Genomic DNA, 26,556 nt, shown 5'->3' on the forward strand with positions numbered 1-26,556 from the left:
TTGCTTTAATGTATTACATTTCAGAGTTGTAGACATTTTAGAACAAATTTAGAAATGTTGTATTTATATCAGTTAGGTGTTATGTGTCTCTGAGAGCAGTTTCCGTTTACATTTTTAGAAAATACCTTAAACTGATCAAAAGATTGAGTTGTCTTTCGAAAACAAAAACCAAACCCAACCAAACAAAAACACTTTGAAGGAAAAAAAGTATCAAATCTCTTCCACAATTACTTGAAGGTGGTAACTTTAATATCCCTGCTGCAGTTCCTCTAATCCAATTTGAATAAACCTTTTCTGTTCCTCAGAGAGTATTCAGACTGACAAAAAGTATATATGGGCCTCCACTTCTAGGTGATCATTCAATGCTGCTGTCCAGTATTCATGTTCCACTAAAAAAAAGTTGCCTTATTCAGCTAGGGTGGGAAGGGTGAGGAAGGTGATACATAAAAAAATACATAAGGATGGCTCTTGCTGTTTGTGATGACTACACTGTATGAATAGCATATCTCTCTAGCATACATAGAGAGGAAGAGAGTTCTATAACTAAAGGGAGGAGGTGCAGGGCTAAGGCTTTTAACTATATTTTTTCACAGCTTGTGCTAAATATCTTGTGGTCTTCCCCTTTTTTATCAGAGGCCAGAATTTTCAAGCTTTGAAACACAGGTGTTCACTGCATCAAGGGGAGAAGGGGTAGTAAAGGATTTGAAATTTGTTTTTAAGATACCGTGAACTGTAGCTGTTGTCCTTTAGCACTCGCTCTCCTGTTTGGTAAATCCTGACAGATTCACCCGGTGTCCAGGAGATGGCCCAGCGCCCAGGTCTCTGCTCAGTTCGCTGCCTGAGGAGAGCTGGGGCTCCTTCAGGCAGCACTGCAGGCAAAATACGTATTTTACACAAATATGTATTAATTAACTGGCTTAATATACCTGCAACGATATAGTAAATAATTATTCTATCGCTGAATCTGTTACAGTACCCATTTAAGGTCTGACATCGCTAATTACTGCACAGAGAGGGATATTCCACCACGCTGAACTGGAGGCATGCTGGCTTTCTGACCAGCAGATGCACCATTATGGGGTATTCAGTGTTAGTTGTGGTGTTTTACAAAACAGTGATTTTATTTAATTTTATTTTCATTATATTCTAATTTGATTACTTCTGGGTTTTTTAACTATTATTTGTTCAAAACAAAATATTAGTGGCCTCTTTATATGCAGGTGCTATATTTGAATACATTGCAGACTTAGACATGATATAATGTTAATAAACTGGAGTTTGGGCTTTTTACAACATGAAACAATTTTCTTATTTATCAAATTCTGAGAGGGATATATCAGTAACGTGACAGAATGAAAGTACTTTGAAACTATAACTTCTAAATCAAAGTGCCTGGAAACCTCAGGTCAGTGAAACCAACAATGAAATGAAGAGCAGGAAATTACTAATGTGACATTGTAATAATATATTGTGGATATTACTTTTGGTATATATTTCAAAGTGCTGCTCATCCTGTTCTGTTGAGAAACAAGATGTTCTAATATGAAGTTCCCGTTGTTTTGTGCTTCCTAAACTAATTTCGAAGCACCGTTCTTGGCCTGTTGAGAGAATGGTATGGGGAAACCTTAGAGGCCTTTCCTGCTTCGATGTTATGTGGTTGTTACATTTCTTTTCAATTTACTGAATCTGCTTTCCTTTTCAGAGTCAATACAGATTTGTATGTGAAGCTATTTTGAAGGTGTACGAAGAAGGATTTATTAAACCTTTACAAGCACCACTGCATAAGTAAAGAGCAAAAAAAAACTAGGATATCAATTGAGGAATCTTGTCCTCTCTAATGAACTGGCAGCATTCTTTGTGCCATAATACTGCTTGCAGGAAATGATAGTGAAGTACAGCAAAGAATTGACAAAGGACTTTGAAAACTTCAGCACTGTTGCACTTTACGTTGAAACAAAATCAGTCTCCGAAGCTCTCCTAACCTTCATCTCTTTGAAGACTTTATTTTCATGCTTTGCTTCGAACAAACCATAAACTGAAAGAACTAATTGTGTTCAGGGTAATCTACGATATTTCATTGTAGTGTCATACTGCGCTTCTGGTTGAATTGCTACAAACAAGGCTTGGAATTATTTCACTCTGTTTTACACCCATGTCTCTTAAAATGAAAAACAAATGAAAAAATACACTAAGCCATGGTCTTTTTCCAGTGCTAGGTTTATTTACTATGTACAGACTCTCACTGTTTTGTTTTTTACAACATTAGCAATATTGCCAATACTCGATAGATACACACTGCCTACTGATGCAGCACACACTTTGTCCTACACCCTGACAAGAAACCAGCTGGTTGTTAGAGGAACGCTGGTGTCTGTGTTAACCCAGCAGTAGCTGCATAATTGCCCACTTACCAGCATCTTGTACAAACTAACAATAAAAAATAATAATAAGAATAATAATAATAAAATAAACAGCATTTCTTTGACACAGCTTGTGTGTCATACACTGGTGTATTCTGATTCATGTGACTTAAGATTACGTGATGGGAACTAGTGCATGCATTATGTCTTAACCCCTTAAGTGCCTTGAGACTTACAGCATACATCCAGTGAAAGGCACTCATGATTCTGTGGGGGCGGTATTGTCCTGTCATATTTATCTTAATGGGTTCAGATTTTTAAAATGGCCCTTGGTGCTTGGAACGTGTTACCGCAAAGGGTCAGAGAAATACCACTCCCTCTTTCCTTATACAAATACCTGCTCTCGGGAGCAAAAGCACCTCTGCCAACTTCATGAATGAGCATTGTATGCTGCTGTGTTGAATTATGCGAGAAATCTGACACATTCCTTCATTCCTTCCAACTAGTAACTTACAAGCAGCTTACTATGAAATGCTGGTAGGTCATTAGAAGCTGATACTTTGTTTTATCCTTTTATTGAGAAATAGCTGTCTTACTTGATTAGAACGTAACTCTTTAATAGCACTGATAATTAAGTTGAACTTGCAATCAGATGTGATTTAATTCCATTATCTGCTAACCAATTACTATTTAAATCCTCATCGCTGATTTCAAGCCATGTTCGTACAGGTCTGCCTTTTAATTTTTTTTAATTGTTTGGGTGGGGGGAAGGGAGGAGAACACTATGAAGTTGTTTGAGAACTTTATTTAAATTCCATATTGACCCCAGTCACCTTCTGTTATGCTTGTGCAAAATTGTTCCAGTTGGTATGGGTTGCTTCTTATTTAAGTAGGTAGAAGATTTGTAAGAATTGTCTGTCTGATACAGTATCTGAGCTCATTCTAAAGATACATAAATGTCCCAGTTTTAAAGTATTTTTCCAGTATAGGAGAAACCAATTCAGAAGCAAGGTGTCCAGTGTAATATACTGTAAGAAAAAAATCAGTCACTTATTTGACTGTCCTGTGACAACATAACTTTGTGCCCTCTATTTAAAAGTTTTAATTTATTGTATTTGTTTTCTGAAAATGTTTGTCAAGTAAATTTTGTTGTAGGCTATACAGAGCATAAATTAAAATTGAAAGTTCTACACAAAATAATTTTTAACTATTGAAGAATTATATGCTGTATTCTAAGGACATTAGAAAGAAATCAGCTATGAAGTTCTAAGTGAAAAGGGATTCAGGCAAACTGAAATCCTGGCGTATGGCTTAATAATAAACAGGAACCATGATGCCAAATGGAAGATAGTGTTAAGGAAGTTTACAATAGAGTTTAAAATATTTTTAGAAAACAAAATATTAGGTGGCCTGTGGCCCTGTTACTTATATTTCTAGATTTCATGCTTAAATCAATATTATCCCTCAGTGAAAAATTAATCTTACAAGAATCTCTGGATCTGATCAAGTGAAAAATAGTAATAAGGTAGCTTTAATCTCAGTTATATTTTAAGCCATTTGCAACAAAAGAAAATTCTTCTTTAGGAAAGTATAAGCTTTAACTTCAGTGTGACAAGATTATTGGCTGAGATGCAGGCTAGATGGAAGTTTATTTTAAACTTGGCACTTAATGTCTAAAAAATAAAATAATCCATTATGTTGAAATAAATTTTCTTCATAGTCAAGTCATAACTGAAAATAGCATTTACCCTTTTTTCTGAGGGAAATCAGAAATGGATTTTATAGCAACATTATATAGTGTTGGTATGTCACATATTTAAATATTCTTATGTAAAGTTGCCAAAGCAGTTCAGAAGACCCATTTATACCACAATTAAGTGTGGGATATTTATTGATCATCTGTGATTACTGTTTTGATTACAAACACAGGCAAGAATAATAGGTCTCTTCAAAATCTTCCTCTGCACTGACTTAAGATGCTTTGTAGTGTATTAATTAGCTGCACTAGGCAAAAATTGGAACAAGTTAGCTATCCTTAGATAATTGGCCATCAGCAACTCTGTGACTTTCCGGCTTCTCCAAAGCCAGGATGGTGGAAACCAAAAAGCGATTGGGATAGAGGTTGGCATTGAAGCCTTTCTGCACCATAAATCATTTGTTCAAATGGTTCTACCTTTTGTGGTATAAATGGCCTTTAAGCTATTTTTATATGGCCAAAAAAAAGTGAAATTGCTAAATATTTTACTTTGGGTTATGAAGATCTGTATCATCCTTAAGAGTTTTTTAAAGAAGTTTTTGTATGTTTCATGCTGTACAAAACATGAATGTATCTTTCAGACATAATGACCTATAGACCTGTAAGTGATTGGTGTTATGACTGTTGGATTTTATGATTAATTATTTTCATACCATTTGATTAGGAAAAATGTTGGGTGGGTGTGGGAAAGAGTGTTTGTAACACTTCCATGATACAAATCCAGTTAAAAAAAAAAAGTTTTCATTGTAAATAAGAGCAATATTATGACAATTTTGTGCCAATGTATAATGTTAAGACTTTTGTTTTCTTTTCAGGTTCAGAGTGAAAACTACCACTACCATCTCTTGTTTAAAGTGGATTTTGAAGGTTTTTGTTTAGTAGAAAGACATGGGGCTCTAGCAGAGGCTTTGAGTGTTTGGGGGGCATTTTTTATTTTTGCTAAATATGAAATAAGGTGCAGGTATTGTTTAATAAATCACCTACACATTGTCAGCCAATCTGCTTTGGGAAGTGCTGCCTTAGGTAATACCAGATAATGGGGCTAAATAATTCATTCCAAATTTGGAAGGATTTGGTATTTTAAATAACTTACAAGTCTTAAGCAGTAAAATACTGCTTTTATGCATTTTATTTTTAGCTATTCTCTCCCAGTTATGAAAAAGAAAAAGCCCATTGTTGTTTTTTTTTTTTTCTCACTACGTTTAATGCTAGCTGATGTTTCTTCCACATTGCTCTGTTAAATCTTGAAAGCTTATATCTCATATAAAGCAATAATGCTGCTTCTTAGACTGCCTGATTATAGTCTGGCACGCCATTTATTAGAGAATGGGTAAGAAAGCAGTTGGGTGATTAAGGAACACGAGGAATTTGTTATGGAATCCGTGTAGCTGGCAACTTTCCATGGAGACCTTCCAAAAGACTTTGTGGTACCTGTGGAAGGGCCAAAATGCAGCGGAGCTGCTGCAGTTGCACTGCCCAGGGAGATGGGAAGTAGAGAAGGTCTGGCATAGAGATGCTGGAGCTCCAGGTATCCTGTGGACCTGAATTACGTGATATTTTTATGTTTCTGCAGTGTGTGTGCAGGTACGTGGGTGATGTTTGATGGATCAGGGAATTGGCATGAAAAACTACAGATCCGCCATCCACCAGTGTCCATGTGAAAGCAGGTTCTCCAGTATGTGTGCTGGGGTTCAGACTGTAGAGTCACTATGCAAGCAATCTTCAAGACCCTCAGGATGAAGGGAAGGATTGGGTTATGGTCCAAATTACAATTTATAATAGCACATTTGGACTTTCACAAAGTACAGGAATGGTGCCCTCTAATGTCACTCGTAGTCTCGTAGCTCACATCTTAGGTCCACCACTGGTTGGGTGTATTTGCTAATCTAAGTACGCACCTTTTGTCTTGAGACTGGAAAGAATCTTTTCCATTGCTACTTTTAGTGCTAGGATCCAATATCAAAGCCTGGAAAAACAATTACATTAATTAGACATAGATCTTGCATGAAAGTGCAGGGATTAGTGGTGATGGGGAAGCTGCTACAAGGGGAAGATAGTTTGTCCTGTTTCTATTACCTCCCTGCAGTTATAAACTGAAAATGATTTTTTTTTTTTCCCTGGCTTAGCAGTCTGCAAAGGAGGCCAGTTTGTTATCACTGATTTTACCTCTGTGCTGGCTGCTACCATGAATGTGCGTCTTTTCAGTATGTAGGGCTTCTCCAGCTACAAGTTTTTAACTGGTGTACAAGCTGCAAGCTTGGGCTGTTGGCTTTGGCATGTTTTGCTCATAAAAAGCTCAATGGTAAACATTTCAGATAAATCACTTAAAAAAAAAAAAAGCTGAAATTTTCCATTTTAAAAATATGGACTTCTTGTTTTCTTTGAACCGGGAGCCTCATAAAAAGGAAAAAGAAGCCACTAAAATACCTGTCATTGCAATAGCACGAGCTATCGTTTCACGGACTGGCTGACAGTTTGTTGGTTATGTTATTTCGTATTTAGCAAGCTTACACATTTTAAAGGGTGATTTTTTTTCAAAGTGTTTTGATGTTTGAATAGTAGCACTTTATCTCATACTTACTACTGACTGAACTATTGGACAAAATAAATTGGGTTTGGAGAGAGATGCTTAATGGGTTTCTGTACAGAGATTATTACACCCTGGTACGAATGCTTTCTAGTGATTTCTAAAGATTTCTATCACAGCTGTTTCTGGTTTACTGTTTGTAAGTTTCTGAGCGACTTTGAGAAAATAGATATTAAGAAGATAATAATTCTATCATCTCATTTTTCCTGTCTTAAAAGGAATAATATAGCTTGCATTAAAAAAAAATAAAAAGGAAAAAAAAAGGTGCAAATAGAAACTACAGGGTACTCGTAAATTTATCTCTGTGATCTCTCTCAGCTAGCTGCAAATTTGCTATGTTTACTGTAAATGTTTCTGCTAAGCATTATTTTTAACATTAGATCAATTACCTGGAAATCAGTATTTTTTTTTTACTTAACTTATTTGAATTTTGATAACTAAAGATAATGCACAACAAAGTTTAAAGAAGTTGTCACCCTTTTACTCCTAGGCCAGGGGCCCAAGACATGAGTGAAAGGGTTAAACAGTTTACATTAAGCTGTTGTTTTCTTTAACTAGAATATATCCACAAAGACTAGACTATAAAAGATCCAGTGCAATTATCTCAGTACATTGGGGCACCACAGTACCAATACACAATAATCTTACAGGAAAAATAAGGTAAGAAAACAAAGGTTTTATTTGTTGTATCCAGATTTATTTTGCATTTGATTTGGTTCATTTACCAATCCCATTTTAACTAGTCAAATTGGCAGGGCTGTTTGTGTAAGGTTTTTGTTTGTTTTGTTTTTTTTCTGCAACAGGTGCTATACTATGTGTAAATACAAAGGGAAGAATATTATTTAGATCATTATTAACAATCAGATGGTGGCAATATTTTTTGCTAGTTACTTCTGATAATTAATTTGCATTTCCAGCTGTGGCTTTCAGTTGTCAAATTTCATCTCAGTTTCATACTGCTGAATGATGGACTGCAAGTGTGAAGTAAATCATCTCAGAGTCGAATAGCTCTTTTGTTGTTTAGAATAACTCTTGTGTACCTTTATTAATGTTGGAGGATGGGAAGGTTCTTCCCGTAAGTAGACTTTTGCCTACAAATTTGTTAAAAGCACATGATGGGTAGGAAAAATAAAAAAAAATAAAGAAAACATAAAGGCAACATCTTGGCTAAACAGCTGGGGGTGGTTGATTAAAAATGATGGAAACTTGAAATTGGTCAACACTGGATGATGTGAAAATAAATTCAGCTTTTGTCACTGCAGCTACTGTATGCTTTAAAGGGCCTTATGTATTTGTCCTCATTTTGATAAAATGAAATTTCTTGCCATTAAAATTATACACTAACTTCTACCGAAAACCAGCAGTTCCCAGGATAAATATGCTAATTAACATTTAACAAGTCTTGTTTTAGTCTTAAGTAAAATTTCATTCTATTATGTGAAAAAAAAAATGCTGTTATGCATATTTTGTGGATATATTTAATTTCAGTTGACAAATAGCTGTCTAGGTACAGACTTGAAAATATATATATAGTTTACTTGTGGATCTTAATTGTTTAATTGCAAAATAAAGATGTGCTTTAGTAATTTAAAGTTTTTTTTCCATTTTCTTGCTATTATACACATGGTTTTGCTGTGCTGCTTTCATACACTTGTGATGCCAGGTAATGTTTGTCTTGTGTTTTACTTTCTGACATTGCGTCCCATAAATACAGCCCTATGGACTGAGCACCAGAAGAGGATGCTGAATTACCAGGAATGAAATTTCTTGGCTACAGAAGCAGCTTGAGTATCAGCCAGATTTTTTGACCCAAAAATATATACTACAGTTTTTGGTCTAGTGGAAGAATAACTAGTTATCTTTTACACAGTGAGTGTTTTGGATGACAGTGTTCAGTAGATATTATAGTCTGACCACAAACCTGAGGGTATGAGGAGTAGTGATGTGAGGAACAAAAATTCCAGATGGCAGCTTGAGGGGATGTTCAAAGCAAAAGTAGGAAAAGATGATGAAAGGACTTAAGAGGCAAGACAGAAATGTCAGGAGGGGTAAGAGTCTAAGAGAGACCGATTAATTTAGGACTTGACTGATTAATTTAGGACTTTAAAGTGAAGACAAGGTGCTTGGATTTGTAGTACAAAAAGATAAACTACTGGGAAAGCATTCAAGGTGTGAAACAGAAGAACGAAAACATATTAAGTCAGCAGAGATTTGTTTAAAACTGGAATAGGAAGACTGGATAGAAGATGAGTCACAGATACCACAGTTGCATGTGCAAATAGTTGCACTGCATCTGAGTAGTAAATAGTGAGGAAGGAATGGACTGTAATTACATGAAGAGTAGCAAGAGGCTGGTGTGAAATAAGAGCAAAAATGAGCAGAAATGTTTGTGTCACTGTAGCTACAGAAAGGAAGCTGGGAATAATGGAGTTAATGGTGGCAACAAGGGAGCTTGTGAGTGACCAAGTGTAAAGAAGCTCAATTTGAGGAAATAATTGAAGATGGGCAGAAAATGTAGGGACCACTTCTAAAAATCAAGTAATTTGTTCTCCTGAATGCTCTAATAGGAAAACATGGATTGGTGTAGGCTTAATGGCAAGGAGACTACCATTTATGTGATGGACATCTCTGCTAAAAACTGAGCATCCTTGCTGTGCAAATGATCAGTTGATCTGCATCAAGAATTCATCAGATGTTTCATTCATCACCATGTGTTTCATTGTGCCAGTTCCTCTGCGTGGCAGGTGAGTGACTGGTGATCTCAGCCCAGGTTTCACAGCTGAGCGTAGAAAATGTTACGTTATTGTTAGAACAAGCAGTTGCGATAACAAGCCCAACTCATGGTTTCCCAGAGTGTTCCAGAGGCTGGATTCCCAGTTATCCCGGCGTTTCAAAGGAGTCTGGAGCTCGTTTACTTAGTGCAGGGTCGCTGTCAGCTGCCACTACAGTTTTACAAACGGAGTTTGTATTGCCTCTCACTTTTATTGCTTTTCCTGAGGTTTTCTATTTGGAAATCTCAAATACTAGCTTGAGCACAAATATTTACGTACTCAAAAAAATGCAGCAAGGTGCAGCCCTTTATAATTGGCAGCGAGCGGGGCTTTTCCCCTTAGGCTGGAGTAACAAAAAAATAACTATAAATCACTGCAACAAATTGCATTAACAAAGGGCATTAGAATACAATCAGTATTTTGTTGTCATAAATTATTTCAGGGTATAAATACTAACAGTCTTAGTTTATAGATGGCTCTGCTTTATTTAACGCATTGCTGCACCTATCCTTTCAGGCACTGTTTAAAGAGACGATTTCCTTTTGAACTTTAGTGGTTTAAGAGCGCGTTTGCCTGGGGCTCCCTGCTGTACTTCTTGCTGGTCCGCGGAGGGAACTTCACCGCGTGTTAGAAAAATCCAGAAATTCTGCGAAATACTTGGAAAGCCGCTTTGCTGGTCGGCCCCGTTTTACCTCACGGCCGTTCCTGGTCGCGCCGCCGCTGCCCTCAGCCCGGTCGCGCAGTGTCGCTGCCGCCAGGCCCCACATCGCGGTGACCGAGGTGCAGCTGCTGGCCCGGCCGCTCGCGCAGCCTCTCGGTTCCCTCCCCGGGTATGAACGTGGGCCGGACCGCGGCCCCGCCGCCCCCCACGGCGCCCCCTGAGCCGGGCGAAACCACCTGGCTCGGGGCGGGGGCGCCCATTCTCCGGGCTCCGCCCCTTTAAAAGGGATGTTGGCCCTACTGCACGGCGCGAAAAAGATCTCTTCACCGTCCACCTTCCGCGTTCCGTCCCGCCGCCCTTCTCCCCGGTCTCCGGTCCTGCGCCCAGCGGGAGAGAGCAGCAGCAGAAGCCGCCAGGTGAGTGAGCGTGGACAGGAGGACGTGGAGAGCGAGTGGTTGCCCGTTTAAGGGCCTCCCACATCGCTCCGCCATGTCCGGAGGCCCGCCCCTCCCGGGGGCTCCCTCACCGCCGCCCCCTCCCGCCCACAGGGTCCTGAGGAGCCGCCGCGGGGACACGCTCCCGCCGCCCCCGGCTCTGCCGCAGCCGCCGCCCGGGCCGAGGGGCCGCCCGCCAGGTGAGCGGCGCGGGGAGGCTGTTGCGACCGGCACGGAGGGTCGGTGCCCGAGCGGCCGCGGCGGGGCAGGGCGCGGCGCGACCCCTGAGGCGAGGCCGCCGGGCAGGCGGGGCGGGAGTGGGGCCGCGGGCGGGGGGGGAGGCGGCGCCGGTCTCAGGGCGTTATGTAAGGGCCGGGTGGGCCGGGGGCGCCCGGCCGGCGTGGCCTGGGAAGGGGGATTGGAGCGGGCGGGCGCCCCGGGGCGGCCGTTCCCTGCCGGGGCTCCCCCGGTGAGGCGAAGGGGCGGCGGCGGGTTTCGGCTCCGTGCTCGCTCGGACTGGGTTGCGATCGGGGCAGCCCGGCCGGTTGTTGGGGTTCGGGGCTGACTCATCGCCGGCTCCGGGTGTTCGGGACCCGGGAGGCGCCGTCCGGTGCGGGTGCGGGGCTGGGAGGCCGCTGTCCCTGGGATCCGCCGGTCTGTGCAGAGCCTTTCCCGGTCCGTGAGCGAAGTTCTGGGGCAGGAAGGGCCGCTTATAATATTTTTTTTTTTTTTTTTTTGAGAGAGATGGAGTATGTCAGCCAGGAAAACAGCTGGTTCTTAGTTGCTTTCCTGGTCTGAGAGAACATCACCATCTCATTGAAGAGTGCAGTAGTGCTTGTATTAATGAAATTAATCATCTGAGATCTACACAATCGCTTTTTTTTTCCTAATATACTTTCAGGTTGTTCCCAAAACCACCCTAACTATTGTCAAGGGTTTGAGCTGCGGTTTTTTTTAAAGTAGTCAAAGAGTATGGGTATTTAAATCCAAAGAAGTGAATCGGCTGTTTGGGTCTTTTTATGTTGGCTTGTAAAAAAAAAAAAACAAAAAACAAAAAACAAAAAACAACAACAAAACCCACAAACAAACAAAAAAACCAAAACAAAACAACAAACTGTACACTCATCTAAGTTTTACAGTTTTTCATAAATGAGTTCTGTTCTAAGCAAGAGTTCCTTATCAAAGTCTGGCGTTTTCTAAGAACTTTTTTTTTCCTTTTGTGAAAAACTAACTTTTTCTGTGTTGGATTTTGTAGCCAAGATGCTGAGCTTTTTCCGTCGAACCCTTGGACGGCGGTCGATGCGTAAGCATGCGGAGAAGGAACGGCTCAGAGAGGCCCAGAGAGCTGCAACCCACATCCCTGCAGCTGGGGACGCAAAGTCCATCATTACTTGCCGGGTAGCTCTGCTGGATGGAACAGATGTCAGCGTGGACTTGCCGGTATGAGTGATGCAAGTTTGTTTTTTAAATACTGCTCACTTGTGTCCATCTGATTGTGCTCTTTGCTGCCTTAAGGTAAAGGCAAATCTGTTTGTTGTAGCAACTGACCCCGTGACTTGATGTCCACTAAGTTACTCGTCATAAAAAGGTACTGAAAGTATAGTTAGTTTTCTTATGTGCCAAAACGAGAAAGCGTTTTGTTAGATGTCGTTGTGCGTTATAGATTGAACACTTTCTAACACGTTGATGTAGTTGTTGTGCCAAAGCTTAATTTAGGGAGGGTAACATCTCGGATGAACTGGATTTTCTTTTAAGTGAGCTATGTATGCATCTTAAAAAGGAAGGTAAATCTCTTGGTGTAACTCTGTTGAAGAGGAGGGCTGAGCCAAAGTATGAGCAGGAATTTCCATGTGGGTTTTGTTTGTTTTGAGTTTGTGTCAGGGTTGGATGCAGGTTTTAGCACTCACTTGAGAGGGAGGGGAAGAGAAGGATTCTACTTCCTTCCCCTCCTCAGGGCAGATTATATAGCAGGGACTGTCTCATAGGATAGTGCTTTACTGGGAGTGAGGTGTTAGCCACTGTTTTACATTTCTAAAGCTCCCTTAACATGCACGTGTCTGTTCTACTCTGCTTAATTGCATACATGTTTTTGGCCAACAGGATGAACAGTAGCAATAGAAGCAATGTGTTCTGTTTTTCCATTACCACGTGTTAGAGTTGTTAGTGACTTGTTTTGATCTCACACAGCTGAGTTAGGAAGCTGTGGGTCTGCGAGATCTTCTGACTAGTTCTGTAGGATCTGGCTGCAGTAACAGTTGCGCTGATATTGGAGCTGCTGGCTAGGAAGAGCTTGCAGAGCAGCCATGCTTCAAATGGCTTTTCTTTCCTCCCCTTTTTATTTTAAGCTCATTTCTAGAGTGTTTGTAATGTTAGGTGGTTTGAGGAAGGCTCTCAACTTGAGTGTTGAGTGGTAGTGTTGACGTAGCAAGCGGAAATAACTCTGGAAATATCCAGAACCCCAAGTAATCTAGAATTCAAGAAATAGTTGGGCATCTTTATTTGTGAAATGGCTGTACTGATAGGTGTTTATAGAGGGCAGTAAAACAAATTTGTACATCTCTGAAACAATGTAGTGAATGTCTTCAGTGCTGTGTAGTGCCTAGGATGCTTGATTTGAGGCCAGGAATGCCCACAAACACTTTATAGCAAGAGTTACACTTAAAGAATACTCAAGTTTAAATTAGTGTCTCCACGTAACTAGAGCAGTAATCTTTTAAGGTTGGGGTTGGCTCTGTAGGCAAATTCCTGGCGCCTTTAACGACATTTCTAAGGCTTTGAGGAGCATAAATTGAACCCGAAGAGGTGTCATGACCTGCCATCTGGGCTGTAAAATGGCAGTAGCTATTTATTTCTATGTGAAACTTTTTTCCCTCTTGCTTTTTTTCTTTATAAGCCAACATAAAGCCTTGTATGTGGACATATAAGTTATGAGTAACAGTAAACAAATATGCTAAACCTACATAGCTAGATGCAGTAATTACAGTACATCATGAGTAGCTGACATGTACCAGTTCCTTTGGTGATTAAAATACAATAAATTAAAAGTAGATTATATGTTTAATTTCGAACTCCTTAGTGTGTTTATTCTTGCATCTCCACTTGCATCGTTCACATTTTGAGCTTGAAAAAGTGGGGGGAGACGGGATGAAGTGGAGGGTACAAAATCTTGGCAAAACAAGATCAATTTCTAAAACTTGAAGGTAAATTGAAAGTATATATGTATATATATATATATATATACACAGAGACTTTTTTCTTTTACAAAAACTTCCATTGAGAATCATTGTCCTCTTTGAACTAGGGCACTTTCCAAGACTGGTTCTGTTAGTTTGGCAGCAGATTTGGTTTAGAATGAACTTTTCTTATCTCAAAGAGGTGCCAGTTCACTTGTGCACAGTCCTATTATCTAAGTTCTGTAAAATTGTTTTATTAAAAAACAAAACAAAACAAAACAAAAAGTGTTTTGTACAACCAGATCACTTAGCAAACAGGTTAGCTCACAGCCGGAGAAAGATCTGTCTTGGCAGGAATGAATGCTTTACCTGTTTTAATCTATGGCTACATAAATACTTTATAGTGGCATAAGTTGGTGCTGCCACAGGAAGAAAATATGTTGCTTTCATTGTTGCATTTATCCTTGTTTTCACATACCCCTTGGCAGAAGAAACAGTTTTTTGGCAGCCTGGCAGTAAGCTAAGTCAAGAAAATGCTGTGGCTGAAAATAATCAGTGTAGTTTAGTTATGTGTTTCCAGCTGGAGAGATTCTTCAATCTGGTTCCCCATGTGCCTCCCCAAATGTGGTGAGGAAGCATTTAGTGAATTTGCTACTGAAAGAAGAGTAGTCTGGAGTTCCGAACATTCATGTCATTGAATCTGAGATTGCTGAATTTATGTTTAAATAAATAAATAAATAATGAAAATAAACAAAAAAACCCACCACAGGGAACGTTATAACGTAAGCCAAACCTGTTTCAGCATCTTTTTAAGCAGCAAAGACTGATTTTTTTATGAATATTGACAATGAGACAAAATAACATGTTGTGAATGATGAAGTTGAGATTTAATTTATTAAATACAGAGCTAGGATTTGAGCAGTAACTCTGCTTTTTGTCTACTGATCTTATCTATGGTGTCTGTCAAGCCGCTTAATCTGTCTGCTTTTCTATTTCTTCTGTCGTTTTTAATTACAAAATTGCCTGACTTGAAGTGGTCATCAAAGCTACAGTCCTACACAGTACATAGACTGGATGTTTTTTAAGAACCTACTTGTTTCATAGCCATGTCAATGACTGAAGAGTATCAGTGTTATATGTACTATTTACTGTCACTTTGGTATGTTTGAAATGGGAGGCATGAACTTCATGCAAGTTATCAGTGTTTTTTTAGGGCAGATCGAAATGTGTGGGGGCTTTTTCCCCAACTTCATCTCAGATTCTAAAGTTGTGTTTTGACCTGGTAATTTTCCTCATCTGTTACCACTTCTTTAAAGTTTTATTTTGTCCAAATGCATTCAGTGGGTTTGGCAGACTTATGTGATTCGTGAAACACTAAGAAGCTTATTATGTTTTTTTATCTATGAAAAGTTTTTATAAAATATATGATGTCTGTTAACTTCGCTGCTGCTGATGTTCATTGCTCACACTGTTTTAACTAACTCACCTTGAGTTCAATTTGGACAAAAGTCAGGTTGTGCTTTTTCTTCTAATTGTTTAAGATCCGTGGGTGGAATGTTGCTGAAGTGGTATGAGCAGTGAGAGGACAAGAACTTGGTTTTGCTGACATCTTTTATCTTACTTTTAATCTTGTTCTCATGTGAAAGTAAACTCCATCTTCCCCCACTGCACCTCTGGAATTCTCAAAAGCTACGAACAGCCCTGGTTTAGTACCTGGAGACTCCATCAGCTCAGTCACACCAGCCTGGGCTCCCAAGGGAACTCTAGCAGCTGCAACACAGACTCCTCTGGTGGTGATAGTTGGTGGGGAAAGGCAGGTTGGGGTGGGGGAAGACACCATAGCAGTGTTTGTCCTTGAAGCCTGTTTTTAATTGGAGTCACCAGCAGCTTATGGAATACTTGCAAACAAAACCATTTGTCAAGAATTTCAAATAAAGCGCTGTTTTGAGTACTGGAGGGCATCAGAGATTTTAAATCAAAAGATCTGAAAATAGAGTATTTGTTGTAGATATATAGTCAGTTCTATGCTATTAATAGTAATAACTGGGAAAGGGGAAGGTAATTTGGATAAAGGGGAAAGAATGGCAAGATAAATAGTGTGAATTAAATTACAGGGATACATTTGGAATATGCACCTTTTTTAAAATTTATGGATAGCTTTCTGTGTAGGAATAAGCTGAACCTTATAATAGCAACAGATAGTAAATATGGGGTCATATAGAAGCAGCTCTGTGCTTTGTGGAAGCCAGGGGTGTTTTGGTAAATAAGTCTGACCCTGCTTAACCCACAATTTACGTAATCTTCTCATGGATAGTAGAGCGTTAATTGTATTCCAGTTTCTGTATGTGCAATCTAAATTTTGGGCAAAAGCTTCCTAGTGGTATAAGGTGAAAGACACAAATAATGAGAATGGATGCTCCCTGAGTAGTTTTTCATCTTAGAATACTCCTTACTTATGCATGCATGAAATTTAATATGGAGATTTCAAAATGAGATGTTTTTGTCCTTATTATAATGAAGTATAATTAAAACAAGGTCTTGTATGAAGCAGTCCAGAGGCTCTGTGGAATAGCAGGAATTAGCTAAGCTGTTTACAGTTTTGGAGTAACACTTACAAAATAAGATAAAAGGACTGTATTTGTAGTGATTATTTTAAATAAAATTAAGAAATCTATCTGGACTGCCAAAAACATTGCCAGCAAACCGTTAACAAGTGCTGATGGCTTTTTGTGTGAAGGGAGATGATCTGTGTTGATCCGACTACAAGATCAGAGATGTATTGTGGTAGTTGTTTTTACTCAGTAATCTGCCCTGTTTTTTTAAAAGCCCGTAGAATATTTGTGGCTACTTACTGAATATCCGTAGCTGTAAATATGGCATACAGAACACTGTCTGTGATGCAGATGCTGATTAAAAAGAAGATCTAGTCATGCTAGAAGTATTGGAAGATAAATCTTTGAATAAGATGTGTAATCTTGGTGTTCAAGGCTGGGCTTTAAATTTTTAAAATAAATCTCAGCTGACAAAATGAATGAGTAAATAAACATTTGCTTGTATCAAGATGATACATGAAAACTTTTTTTTCCCATATGGTTTTGGTCTTTATCTTAAACTATTGCAATGATTTTGACTATTTGCTTAAACTACCGAAAGATTTCTCAGGTGCGTGAAACTGGGAAAATCAATCCTGAGTGGAGTGTTACGAAGCAGAGCTGCTCTCTGTCATGGGAGGAGGCCCAAGCCGTAGTGCTTCCTGGGGTGCCAGATTTCAGTGCATATTGAGATTGAATATAAGAGATATATATATATATATATATATATATAGTACATGCTGAGTTGTTTCAGCACTCATGAGCAGCAGCAGAATCACTGACTGCCTGTACAGAGTTGTGCTCTGGGGCCGGTTGGTTTGGGCAGATGGCAGGTGAGCATTTTGGGCTTGCTGCCATTCACGATGCCCTGGTCAGACTGGAAAGGGGCGAAGGCAGCAGCTGGAAGTGAGTGATCATCAGAATGATTTGTTTGGCCTGCGGTGTTTCAGGGATGGTGCTGCAGGCTGGTTTGGTTGTCCGAAGGTTTAGCATTCGCAGTTCGCACAATAACAGCGAGTTTTTGTCTGAAGCCCTGCCTTCCCCTGCACTGCTCCTGGAGAGAGCTCAGCCAAAGATCGGGATTCTCGTATGCTCCTAACCAGGCTGCTCCTGAGAGACCTGCAGCTGGAACACCAAATAAAACTGAAATGGTTGAGAATATACTGGGGGAGGTATTTAATCTCTACGTCTTCATGCTGGACAAGCAGTCTAGATATATTCTGTTATCAGAAAGAACATTGGAAATAGATTCAGAAACAAATTGAATCAAATGTGTTGCCAGAAGAGACAAACTTTCTGGGAAAGGAAAAATAAGAGACTTCTGGCAAAACAAACAGACAAGTATCAATGTTTTGGATATTTTTTTTTAATGTATAGGGTCAATAAGCCTGAGCGTAGTACCTAAAAATCCTTCTATATAGTATTCTAATAATTGTACAGTTATGATGGATATTGAATTAAATTCTTTATAAAGTATTCTTTTCCGTTTTCCAGAGAGACAAAACAAAGTGTTTAATCACAAATGTTTATCTTCCTCTATTTGGGAGAGATTGAGTAAATAGAGGAACTTATAAGCTCTTTCTCTGGAGCTAGAAATTATTCTCCGCAGCCTTCCAGCTTGAAGGGCTCTTCACATGGTACAGGAATTGCATGTTGTCAAAGGCTGGGGATACACCAGAGAGAGAACCAGAACTGGTGTTGTGCTGCCAGTGGCATCTTCAGCTGAAGGAGAAAATCGACAGGGGGGTTTGGAAAAGATATTTGAAAGGTTGATGCTTGGAGTTTGAGGAGAGGGGCAACTCCATTTGTAGGTCAGTACTTAAAGCCACTAGGAGACCAGGGTGATACAAATAATGTGTACTTCTAACACTGCCTTTGTAAAGATAAGGTGGTGGTGTAACTCTGCAACTCTCCAGCAGACCTTGATGGTGTTAACTATAGATACTGCTTTCATGATGCTGAGATGAAAACTCTTGCCTTTAAAACTCACCATTGGAGCTTTCTCAGCGTTTATTTTTTTGAAACATGTCGTGTGGGAGAAGGGGTATTAACTTAATAAAAAACGCACGGGCTCATCTGCTGCTCCCACACTGCCATGGTCTGCAAACATGCTTGGGTGACATCCTAGCAACTGGGTGGCTGTAAATCCTGCACAGGGTTTTCCCAGCTTCTCCGGGGCTACATGGGATGTTTCTGAGGAAACTGGTGTGAATATGAATGGTGGCTGCTAATGAGTTGACAAAAACAAGGAAGGGAAGTTTTTGAACTTCGGTAGCTATTGAAGTTAATAGCTACTGTAAATTATTGTTAATAAGCAACATTAGCATCATAATTTGAAGAAATGTTCTGACAGAAAACTACATCTGCAAAACCACAAAGAATAATAAGTCCCATGAAGGTCAAGCCTATTAATCTCTTTTTTTCAGAGTTCATCTTATATAGGGACCTACTTTTCTTCACAAACAAAAATAGAAAAATAATTTTCTGTTGAGCATTTCAGTTAGTATTTTTGATGGCGGTTTTTTGTTATTTGTTTGGGGGTTTTGCTTGTTTTGTTTGTGGTTTGTTTGTTTTTCCCCAAGTTTAGGAAGTTTGAAGTACTTGCTATGATAAGAAGACCTTACAAAGTGAGCCATTCAGCCGGTGCCTGCCCAGCACAGGGGTCACATCCCCAGCTGTTGGGAGCCCGTGTGGCTCCAGCAGTGCTGGTCCTTCTTGGCTGCTGCTGGTACTGACAGTGGCTTTTCCATCAGGCCACTTCTGGAGCACCGAGCTGCTGCCTTATGCTCTTTCTTGAGTGCATGTCCATGAAATAACCTTTACTTCTGTGACCACGAGAAGAGGGTATAGAACCTGCCTCTCTAGTTTCAGGCAGTGCCTGAGCCAAGGTGAATGTCTCTGTGTCACCTTATCCCAGTGCCGAAGGGACAAACCACCCAGCCGAGGTGACCACCAGAGCTGGCTTCACCCCGCCTTGCTGCGGAGCTGCCGGGTTTAAGTCCAGCCTCTGTAACACCGGGATTAAGTCCAGCCTCTGTAACACCTATTCAGCCAGCCGTTGCAGTTACTAAGAGCAGTGTGAGATGTCATTAGGACATCGTTGGGAGCATCCCTTCCATTCAGGGGCAGAGTGGCGTACGAGTCATACCAAAGCGATCAGAAGATGCTTTCATCTCATTCCAAAGTGTGGCAAAGCCTCTAGATGCCCAGCCCTATGTAAATGATATATTTTATTTAAGTTTCCCCGTTCAGTTGTTGATTCTCCTGCTGTGAGAGATATTTGATGTTGCTTTCTACAGAGCGTAGCGAACTGTGTAAATCAAGTAGTCGGGTTTTACAGAATTACAAACCCTTGTGGAGTTTAATTTGTGCCCTGAAGGGAGGGCCAGCCACTGACCGGGCTGCTTGTGAGTGGAGTCGTTAAGAGTTCATTGGTAACCATTAAGCAGCTTGAAAATATTTGTCCTTTGAGAGTAACCTGAGCTCTGCTGCAAGGAACAAAAGAAAAAAAGAGAAAGGGGAGGGGGGAAAAAAACGGAGGGTAGCAGTAGGATAAAAATGTCATTCAAATTGCATCTTGCCGCTACAGAGTATGGGTTAACTTCTCACAAGCAAAGGCAGTCGAACTGTGTCTTTGCTATGTCTTTTGAAAACAATTGAGATCACTGTTTTATTGAATACAAAGGATTTAATTTGATTTCATAAAAATTGACCTGTTACAAATCAAGACTTTTTTTGCAGCCATTTGTTTAAATATAAGGAGGAAGGACTTAGTTAAGGCTTTAAAAAGATTTGAATTTAACGTTAAAGCAGGTGTGAAACTTATGCTGACTTGCACCAAATAGAGCCACTGATGCTTTAATTCATATGCAAAGTACTGCGTAATTAATTCTATGTTGACAGCCTTGTTGACTGACTTAAGTCAGAAAACACCCAGTACCCCTGCAAGTCCTTCCACAGCACTTCCGTGCTCTTCTTCAGGGACTTTCCTTTCACATTAGTCATTCTGGGTCCGCTTCATCTTTCAGTTCTTTTCTGAGATTACCAGAAAGGTGAACATGCTCAGAAACTAATTCAGCACTGCAGAATTTGGAACAATAGTAAGTTTTGGTTGTTGGTAGTGTGAGATAGTACGTGTAGTAATTCCAGGCTTGAGTTAAAGGGCTCCATTTCCTGTCCTTGAGAGGGAATTTGCCGGAGATAACTTGTTAATTACAGTTTTAAGAGATGACTTAATCAGGAATTGGAAAGGACGGAAAGCGTTCTTCCCAATAAGGGGAGATTTTACTCTTGTTTTAGACATGGTGCAGAAAGCTTCATGCAAAACAAAACATTTTTCTAGTCTTGCTGTTGCAAATACTATATTGATTTCTTTTGTATTAGTTTATTTTACTGTTTGAGCAGGAGATACCCTGTGCTGAGGAAACATAACAACAGTTCAATGCCTTGCTCTTTCAAGAAAGAGGCTACAGACTCAAATAGTGGAAAAAATGTGTGGTTTTATATGTAGGTGATTTGCCTTAAGGCTTCTCTTAGGCGAGTCTTGCTGGTGTTTAATAAATCTGTTACTGGTTGAGAAGTACTTCTTCCTGAAGTCAACAGAAAAAACTTGCCCTGAACAAATTTGATGAGGTCTATATCTCAGTATTTTCATTATTCAACGTTTTGCAGATGCTGTGTGCCTGTGAAGTTGCCTTTTGTTCCCTCTGCCTCCTCCAATACTGGAAAATAAATAACTGTGGGGAACTTGATTAGACAGATCCAATTTACAGACTTTTCTGAGATTTTACTGTGGGCTCTGAAGTATCATGTTGGATTTAACTAAAGCAAAGAGTAAACCAATGATTATGACTGCAAAGTTGAATTTAAAATATTTGAAGATCAGGGTAGATAAAGGTGGCAAAAATTATGCATGCTGCTGTTTATTACATGGATGTGACTTGGTGATGAAACCAGATTATTTCTGAGAATAAGAATTCTGGCTGGCCAGGTATTTTGAGGAGTGGACTACATCTGCTGATTAGTACCTTACTATAAAATATGCTTAGCAAGGTAGCCCATTTTTCAAGTTGCAAATATATAAATATTAAGATAAAATATTGCAAGATTATAGCATTATGGAAATAGAGAAATCTTTAAGTTGCTTGCAGGGTAAGTATAAATCCTTTCTGCATTTCTTTGCATTTAAAAATACTTCTTTTCAACACCAGTACTTATACTCAGATCTACTAATGTATTAATGTTTTTTTTTCTGTCAATCTGTTACTGTGAAGGAGTTCATAGCATGAAAAATATATGTTGTGTAGAAACTACCCAGTGCTATTTGTGTCTTCTCTTTAAAAACAGGTGTTTAATTTTTTAGGTCATTGCTGTAAAAATGTTTGCTTGGGGACAGAGCTAAGGTTTTTCATAAATCATGTATGAGAATATGCAGTGGCTTTTTGCACCTACCAAGTGAACTTACTTCTGCAAATGCGTTATCTAAGTAATGTTTGTTAAAGTTGTTTGCCCCAAACTGTTTCCTGTCAGTTGTTAAAAGCACTTGCTAATGGACTGCTGTATCCTAATTCAATACACTTTGCTAACTGCTTCGAAACTGGTGAATTGCCTAGGTATCAAATAGGAGTAAATTCTTAAGCAACTTGCTATACTTAGCTCTGAAAATTTTCTGGTGCATTAGTCATAGCAATTGTAGGAGCTATATTTCCAGTTTTGTTGAACTCTGGTGAGTCAGGAAAGCCTAAAAGGGACAAGGATAAAATGATACTTTAACACTCTCAGTCTTGTGCAAGTCAGTGTTGACATTTTCCAAAAAAGGAGATTATGCAAGTCCTTTGAGGATTATATGTGCTTCTTGTGGGGTGTACATTTACCTTTCAGAAAAACAGCCATCAAAAAATATGAGGGACAAATAATTTCCACATTATATTTTCAGAAGCTTATCTTTGGGATTCTCTTACTTCTGGAATTAAAACATAAAGTATGCCTAGAAGAAAGCAGATGCTACAATGAATCTACTTGCCAAGTACTAAATCCTTTCATATTTTCAGAAAAAAGCCAAAGGCCAGCTCCTGTTTGAACAGATCATGTATCATCTGGACCTTATAGAAAGTGACTACTTTGGATTAAGGTTCATGGATTCTGCACAAGTGGCGGTGAGTAGCGGTGCTCTTTTTTTTCCTCTTTCCTAAGTAACGTTCTAAAAGTCTTGGTATCTACGAAAGTGCAATAAGAAAGCTGTCTTTTTTTGAGTTATATTTTGTGTAGAAGCTCTGTGGTGTGTTAGTTTAAGTGACACCAGGTTTAATTCCACCTTGAGCACTCTTAACATCTTACAGAGCTGTTGTCTCTTCCCTTTCTTGGCTTTCACTTGTTCCTGTTACACCTTTTGTTGTCATTAGTTAGGCTGGTCCAACAGGAGCCCAGAGTCTGGCATGTCATGTAGTTCTTGATGCTGGTGGTGCAGAGAGGAAGGGGCAGAACAGGGTTGTGTGCCTGGCTCTGTTGTTCTAGAGTGCAGAAAGTTTTCCTTTGCCAGTGCCATGAACTTTCTCATCACCAGAAGTCAGCTTCTTAGTGTCTTCTTGAGAAATCATCTTGGCAAGAGGGTTATATCTTTGATTTGCTCAAATCAGTTGTGATTCGGTCCTGCAACTGGAACATTTTAGGAGGATGTAGGTGTGTGTCTGTGTACCGCACAGTTTGTATAGAGGGTTCTTGCAAGCCTGAGTTTGTGAAGTTTGTTGTGTGGTTCTAAAAAAGTGACTGCTTTTGAAAACAGAGGCAGGGCATCATTTGTCAGAAGCAACCGCAGTTCTTTCACTTGTAGGCTGGGCAGTTTTAGTTAGATACTTCTTATGGCTGATAGTTAATCCTTCAAGTTAAGTGAGGTTGTTAGACAAGGAGTGGATGTTTTTCTCTGTCCTGTATCCCTGTAACTTAAACCTGTATTCACTTATTCTAACACCCCAGGTAGAAAGAGATCGGAGTTTTAATACTTTGTATGTCAATTTTATTTATTAGAGGTATGACCTAATAGTTTCTTTGTTTCATGTCCACTTCAGAACTATTTCATGATTAGGATGACAGAGTAGAAGCGCAGACAGTTGCTGCTGAGCTAAATACCTGAATTGTTTGAGATCAGCATATTAAATGGAGACAGTGACGTGTATATATTCCTTTATTTCTGCAAGGGCCTATGTCCAGAATGATTTGAAGGTGACATCTTAATTGTTACAGCTTGAGTCTTTGAAAGAAGCTGACAACTTTGAACACCATGTTATCCACCCGAAAGCACACTTAGAACCTGACACCTTCTTTTCAAAATTATTGCAATTGAGTTTTATGCTTAGCTTCTAGTTGTAGAGAACATTAACTTCTGAGAAAATAATTTGTGTTCAGCATCTGAAGCAAATGTCATGACTAGCAGGATTAGCTGCTACTGGGCTGCAGTTACAAGTAGTGAAAGTGATCTTAAACCTCTTGCAGAACAGAGATATTTAACACTAATGAGGAAAAGAGCGTTACACTAATGAAGGGATATCATTCAGAGCCATGCACACCTCCTACCAACAGAAATTAGAAAACAGCCCACTGTATTCCATTTTATATTTATAAAAATCATGTTAGTTGTGTTAAGCATGTGCAGTCTAGGATGTTGAGTATTGATAGTGAATGACTCCACTGCATTTATCTTTTTGCTTCAGGAAAAAAAAACCTCTACATTTAAAGTATGCCAACTCAGTTTTATGGCTTTTGAAGTATTTCCATGTGCCTCTAGGATCAAATAGGCGTTCACAGTGGGTTAATTAGAACTGGTGAAACTATCCATATGGTAACCCTTTTTTTCTCTTACTGTTCTGTTATCACATAATGTCATTTCACCTTGAAATGGGGAGATAAGGGTTAATCTTTTCTGCTTCCGCCATGGCTCCTGGCTTGCTTTTGTCCAACAAATTGTTACTTCTAGTCCAGACAGCACCTGATTCAGTGTTTGATATTGCACAATCTACCAGGTACAAGCAGTTTCGAACTTAGTTTGCTTCCTTTCCTTAAGTATGTGTGACTGAGAAGAGGCAGAGTAGAGATAACGATCTGTTTAAACTGGACTTTAATGATACACTCTGTATAAAGAAGCAGAAAAGACTGCATTTTGCCAGAGGAGCTGAACACAACAGCCAGAGATAACTGCTTTAAGAAATGAAGAATTGTTGTGATGGCAGCTGTTCTTGCAAAGAGGAGCTGGCATATTCTAGCAGAAACCCAATCTGCAGCTGGAAACAAAGGCAGAGACTAATCAAGTGACTGGTCAAAGATTATTCAGGAGACCTGTTAAATAAACAGGGTAGAATCCAGTCCCTTACTGTGGACAGCATTGTCTGCTGGCTCAGAGGGAGATAATCTTTCTGCTACCCAAACTAGCCTTACTGGCTAGTTGCTCCTGATGATATAAAAACTCTGGAAAACTAGCAACATGTAGTTAAATTAAAAAATCAAGAATTTCCATGCTTGTGTTAACTACAAATGAGTTTTCAATAGATTAATTTTGAACAACCGAAGAGTAACTTTTTTCTTCTTTTGAGCTGCTTAAGTGATTAGTATTTAGGTGTTTATGATGTTCTGAGGGGGAGAAGCCCAGATTAATACAAACTTTTCCTGACATTTTGGATTCTAGGACTCAAATACTGACTTCTTTTAAAAGTTCTTGAAGCAATTAGAAAAGTGAAAGAATTGTAGTTTTCATGAAATTTCTATGTTCGCTGCCAGTTCCTCCCCACCACCCAGCAAGAGGCAGGAGACAGTAAAGGCAGTTATTTGCAAGATTGTCCACCGTGTATCGGACTTGATCTGGCAGCCAAGGTACCAGGCTGTTAATTTGAGTAGCTTTGATTGAGGCTGACAATGACACAAAAGGTGAAGATTGTTGTTAACTTGTTGGCCTATTTGGCTTTCTCTCTAGCAATGCTGAAAAGATGTTTCTAGTAAGGAGGGACTGAACATTTAACAAGTGGCAAATTTATAATTCTAATTTACAAGTTGCAGGCAACAAATACTTGCTATTCCTAGTGGAATTGTACAACACATCGGTTTGTTACTCTGGCAGATTTGTCTAATGTAGTGCTTAATGCTGGAAATTATTTGTATAGCACTGCACAAAGTATGCACCCATTAATTCCATAAAATGTGGGACCAGTTTTAGCCTCACCATCTTACTAAAAAACCCTGTTTACCATACCTTTTTGAAATGTTGCCTTTATTTTTTCCTGAACCAGCAGACTGTTTAGTGAGAACTTCCAGTACTCAATGCAGTCTGTTCATATTGCTTTTTGTTTAGCAAACTTTTATCTCTGGATTTCAGCAGTACACTGTGCCGAGCAAACTCTCATCAAAATGTAAACTTCTGCCAGGTCCACTTGAATTCCGTTTTAATCACTTGGAATAAATCTTACGTTTCCTGATGCCTGCCTGTGTCCATGCATGGTTTTGTGGTGTGTGGTGGTTTGTTGTTTTTTCTTTTTCCTTCCATTTAATAGTAGTTCTGTTTCCCTTCGTCCATGCACACCCTCCCGTTCAGCCAGAGCTCCCGCAGGCAGCGGCGGTGGGAGCTGAGCAGTTGAAGGCTGTCAGTGCCTGTCGCGGGCCTCTCAGTTACCTTCCCATGGAATGTGGAGGAGATGAGGGAAAACAGGAGGGAGATGAAACAGGCGTGCACAGCCAGTCCTGGAGCCTTGAAATTCGTCTCTTTTTGCCATTTCTGTATCTAATTCACCTGCAAGCCTCCAAGTATGTAGTTTATGTATTCTTATGGTGGAGGAGGGAATAAGTATATTGTCTCCTCCAGCACATGAGTTTGTGGAATAGGAAGAGAGATTATACCATTTTCCTAAAGAAACAAAAAAAGTATTACTCAACTCCTTTTCACTGGTTGCATAAGCAAACTTGACATAAATATTTACTTAGTTCTTCCTTAAGCTTCCCACTTTATTTAAAAAATATATTAGATACATTTCAAAACAGCCTTCTGCAGTCACTTTGTTTTAATGGGTGATGAGAGCATTTTCAACTATGTGCACATCAGCAGTAGATGGTTTGGTTGTTCTGATCTGCAGCTAATATATCAATCACTGCCTATCCTGGCTGATCTACAGGCCAACTTTACCCGCTCTCTGCAGAAGGCAAGGCTGCTCTGAAGTCAGGAATGTGTTTGCACTTGGCATTGCAAC

General features: G+C 39.6%; 2 protein-coding genes across 8 annotated transcripts in view; both read left to right on the forward strand.

Annotated features, from left to right (window-relative positions):
• Nucleotides 1-8,153, forward strand: part of PTPN4 (protein tyrosine phosphatase non-receptor type 4) — a 116,534-nt gene extending 108,381 nt beyond the window's left edge. For all 6 annotated transcript variants that reach the window (XM_082057201.1, XM_082057197.1, XM_082057198.1 and 3 more), the window contains one exon: nt 1,703-8,153. In XM_082057201.1, coding sequence (XP_081913327.1) covers nt 1,703-1,789 — 87 coding nt within the window. In that variant the 3' untranslated portion in view covers nt 1,790-8,153. The remainder of the gene's footprint in view (nt 1-1,702) is intronic.
• Nucleotides 8,154-10,695: 2,542 nt separating this feature from the next.
• EPB41L5 (erythrocyte membrane protein band 4.1 like 5) overlaps nt 10,696-26,556 on the forward strand; it is a 59,865-nt gene continuing 44,004 nt past the window's right edge. For both annotated transcript variants that reach the window (XM_082057209.1, XM_082057210.1), the window contains exons 1-3: nt 10,696-10,769; nt 11,825-12,009; nt 22,384-22,488. In XM_082057209.1, coding sequence (XP_081913335.1) covers nt 11,830-12,009; nt 22,384-22,488 — 285 coding nt within the window. In that variant the 5' untranslated portion in view covers nt 10,696-10,769; nt 11,825-11,829. The remainder of the gene's footprint in view (nt 10,770-11,824; nt 12,010-22,383; nt 22,489-26,556) is intronic.

The sequence above is a fragment of the Streptopelia decaocto genome, assembly GCF_964273445.1.
Source record: "Streptopelia decaocto genome assembly, chromosome: 6".
Taxonomy (NCBI): Eukaryota; Metazoa; Chordata; class Aves; order Columbiformes; family Columbidae; genus Streptopelia; species Streptopelia decaocto.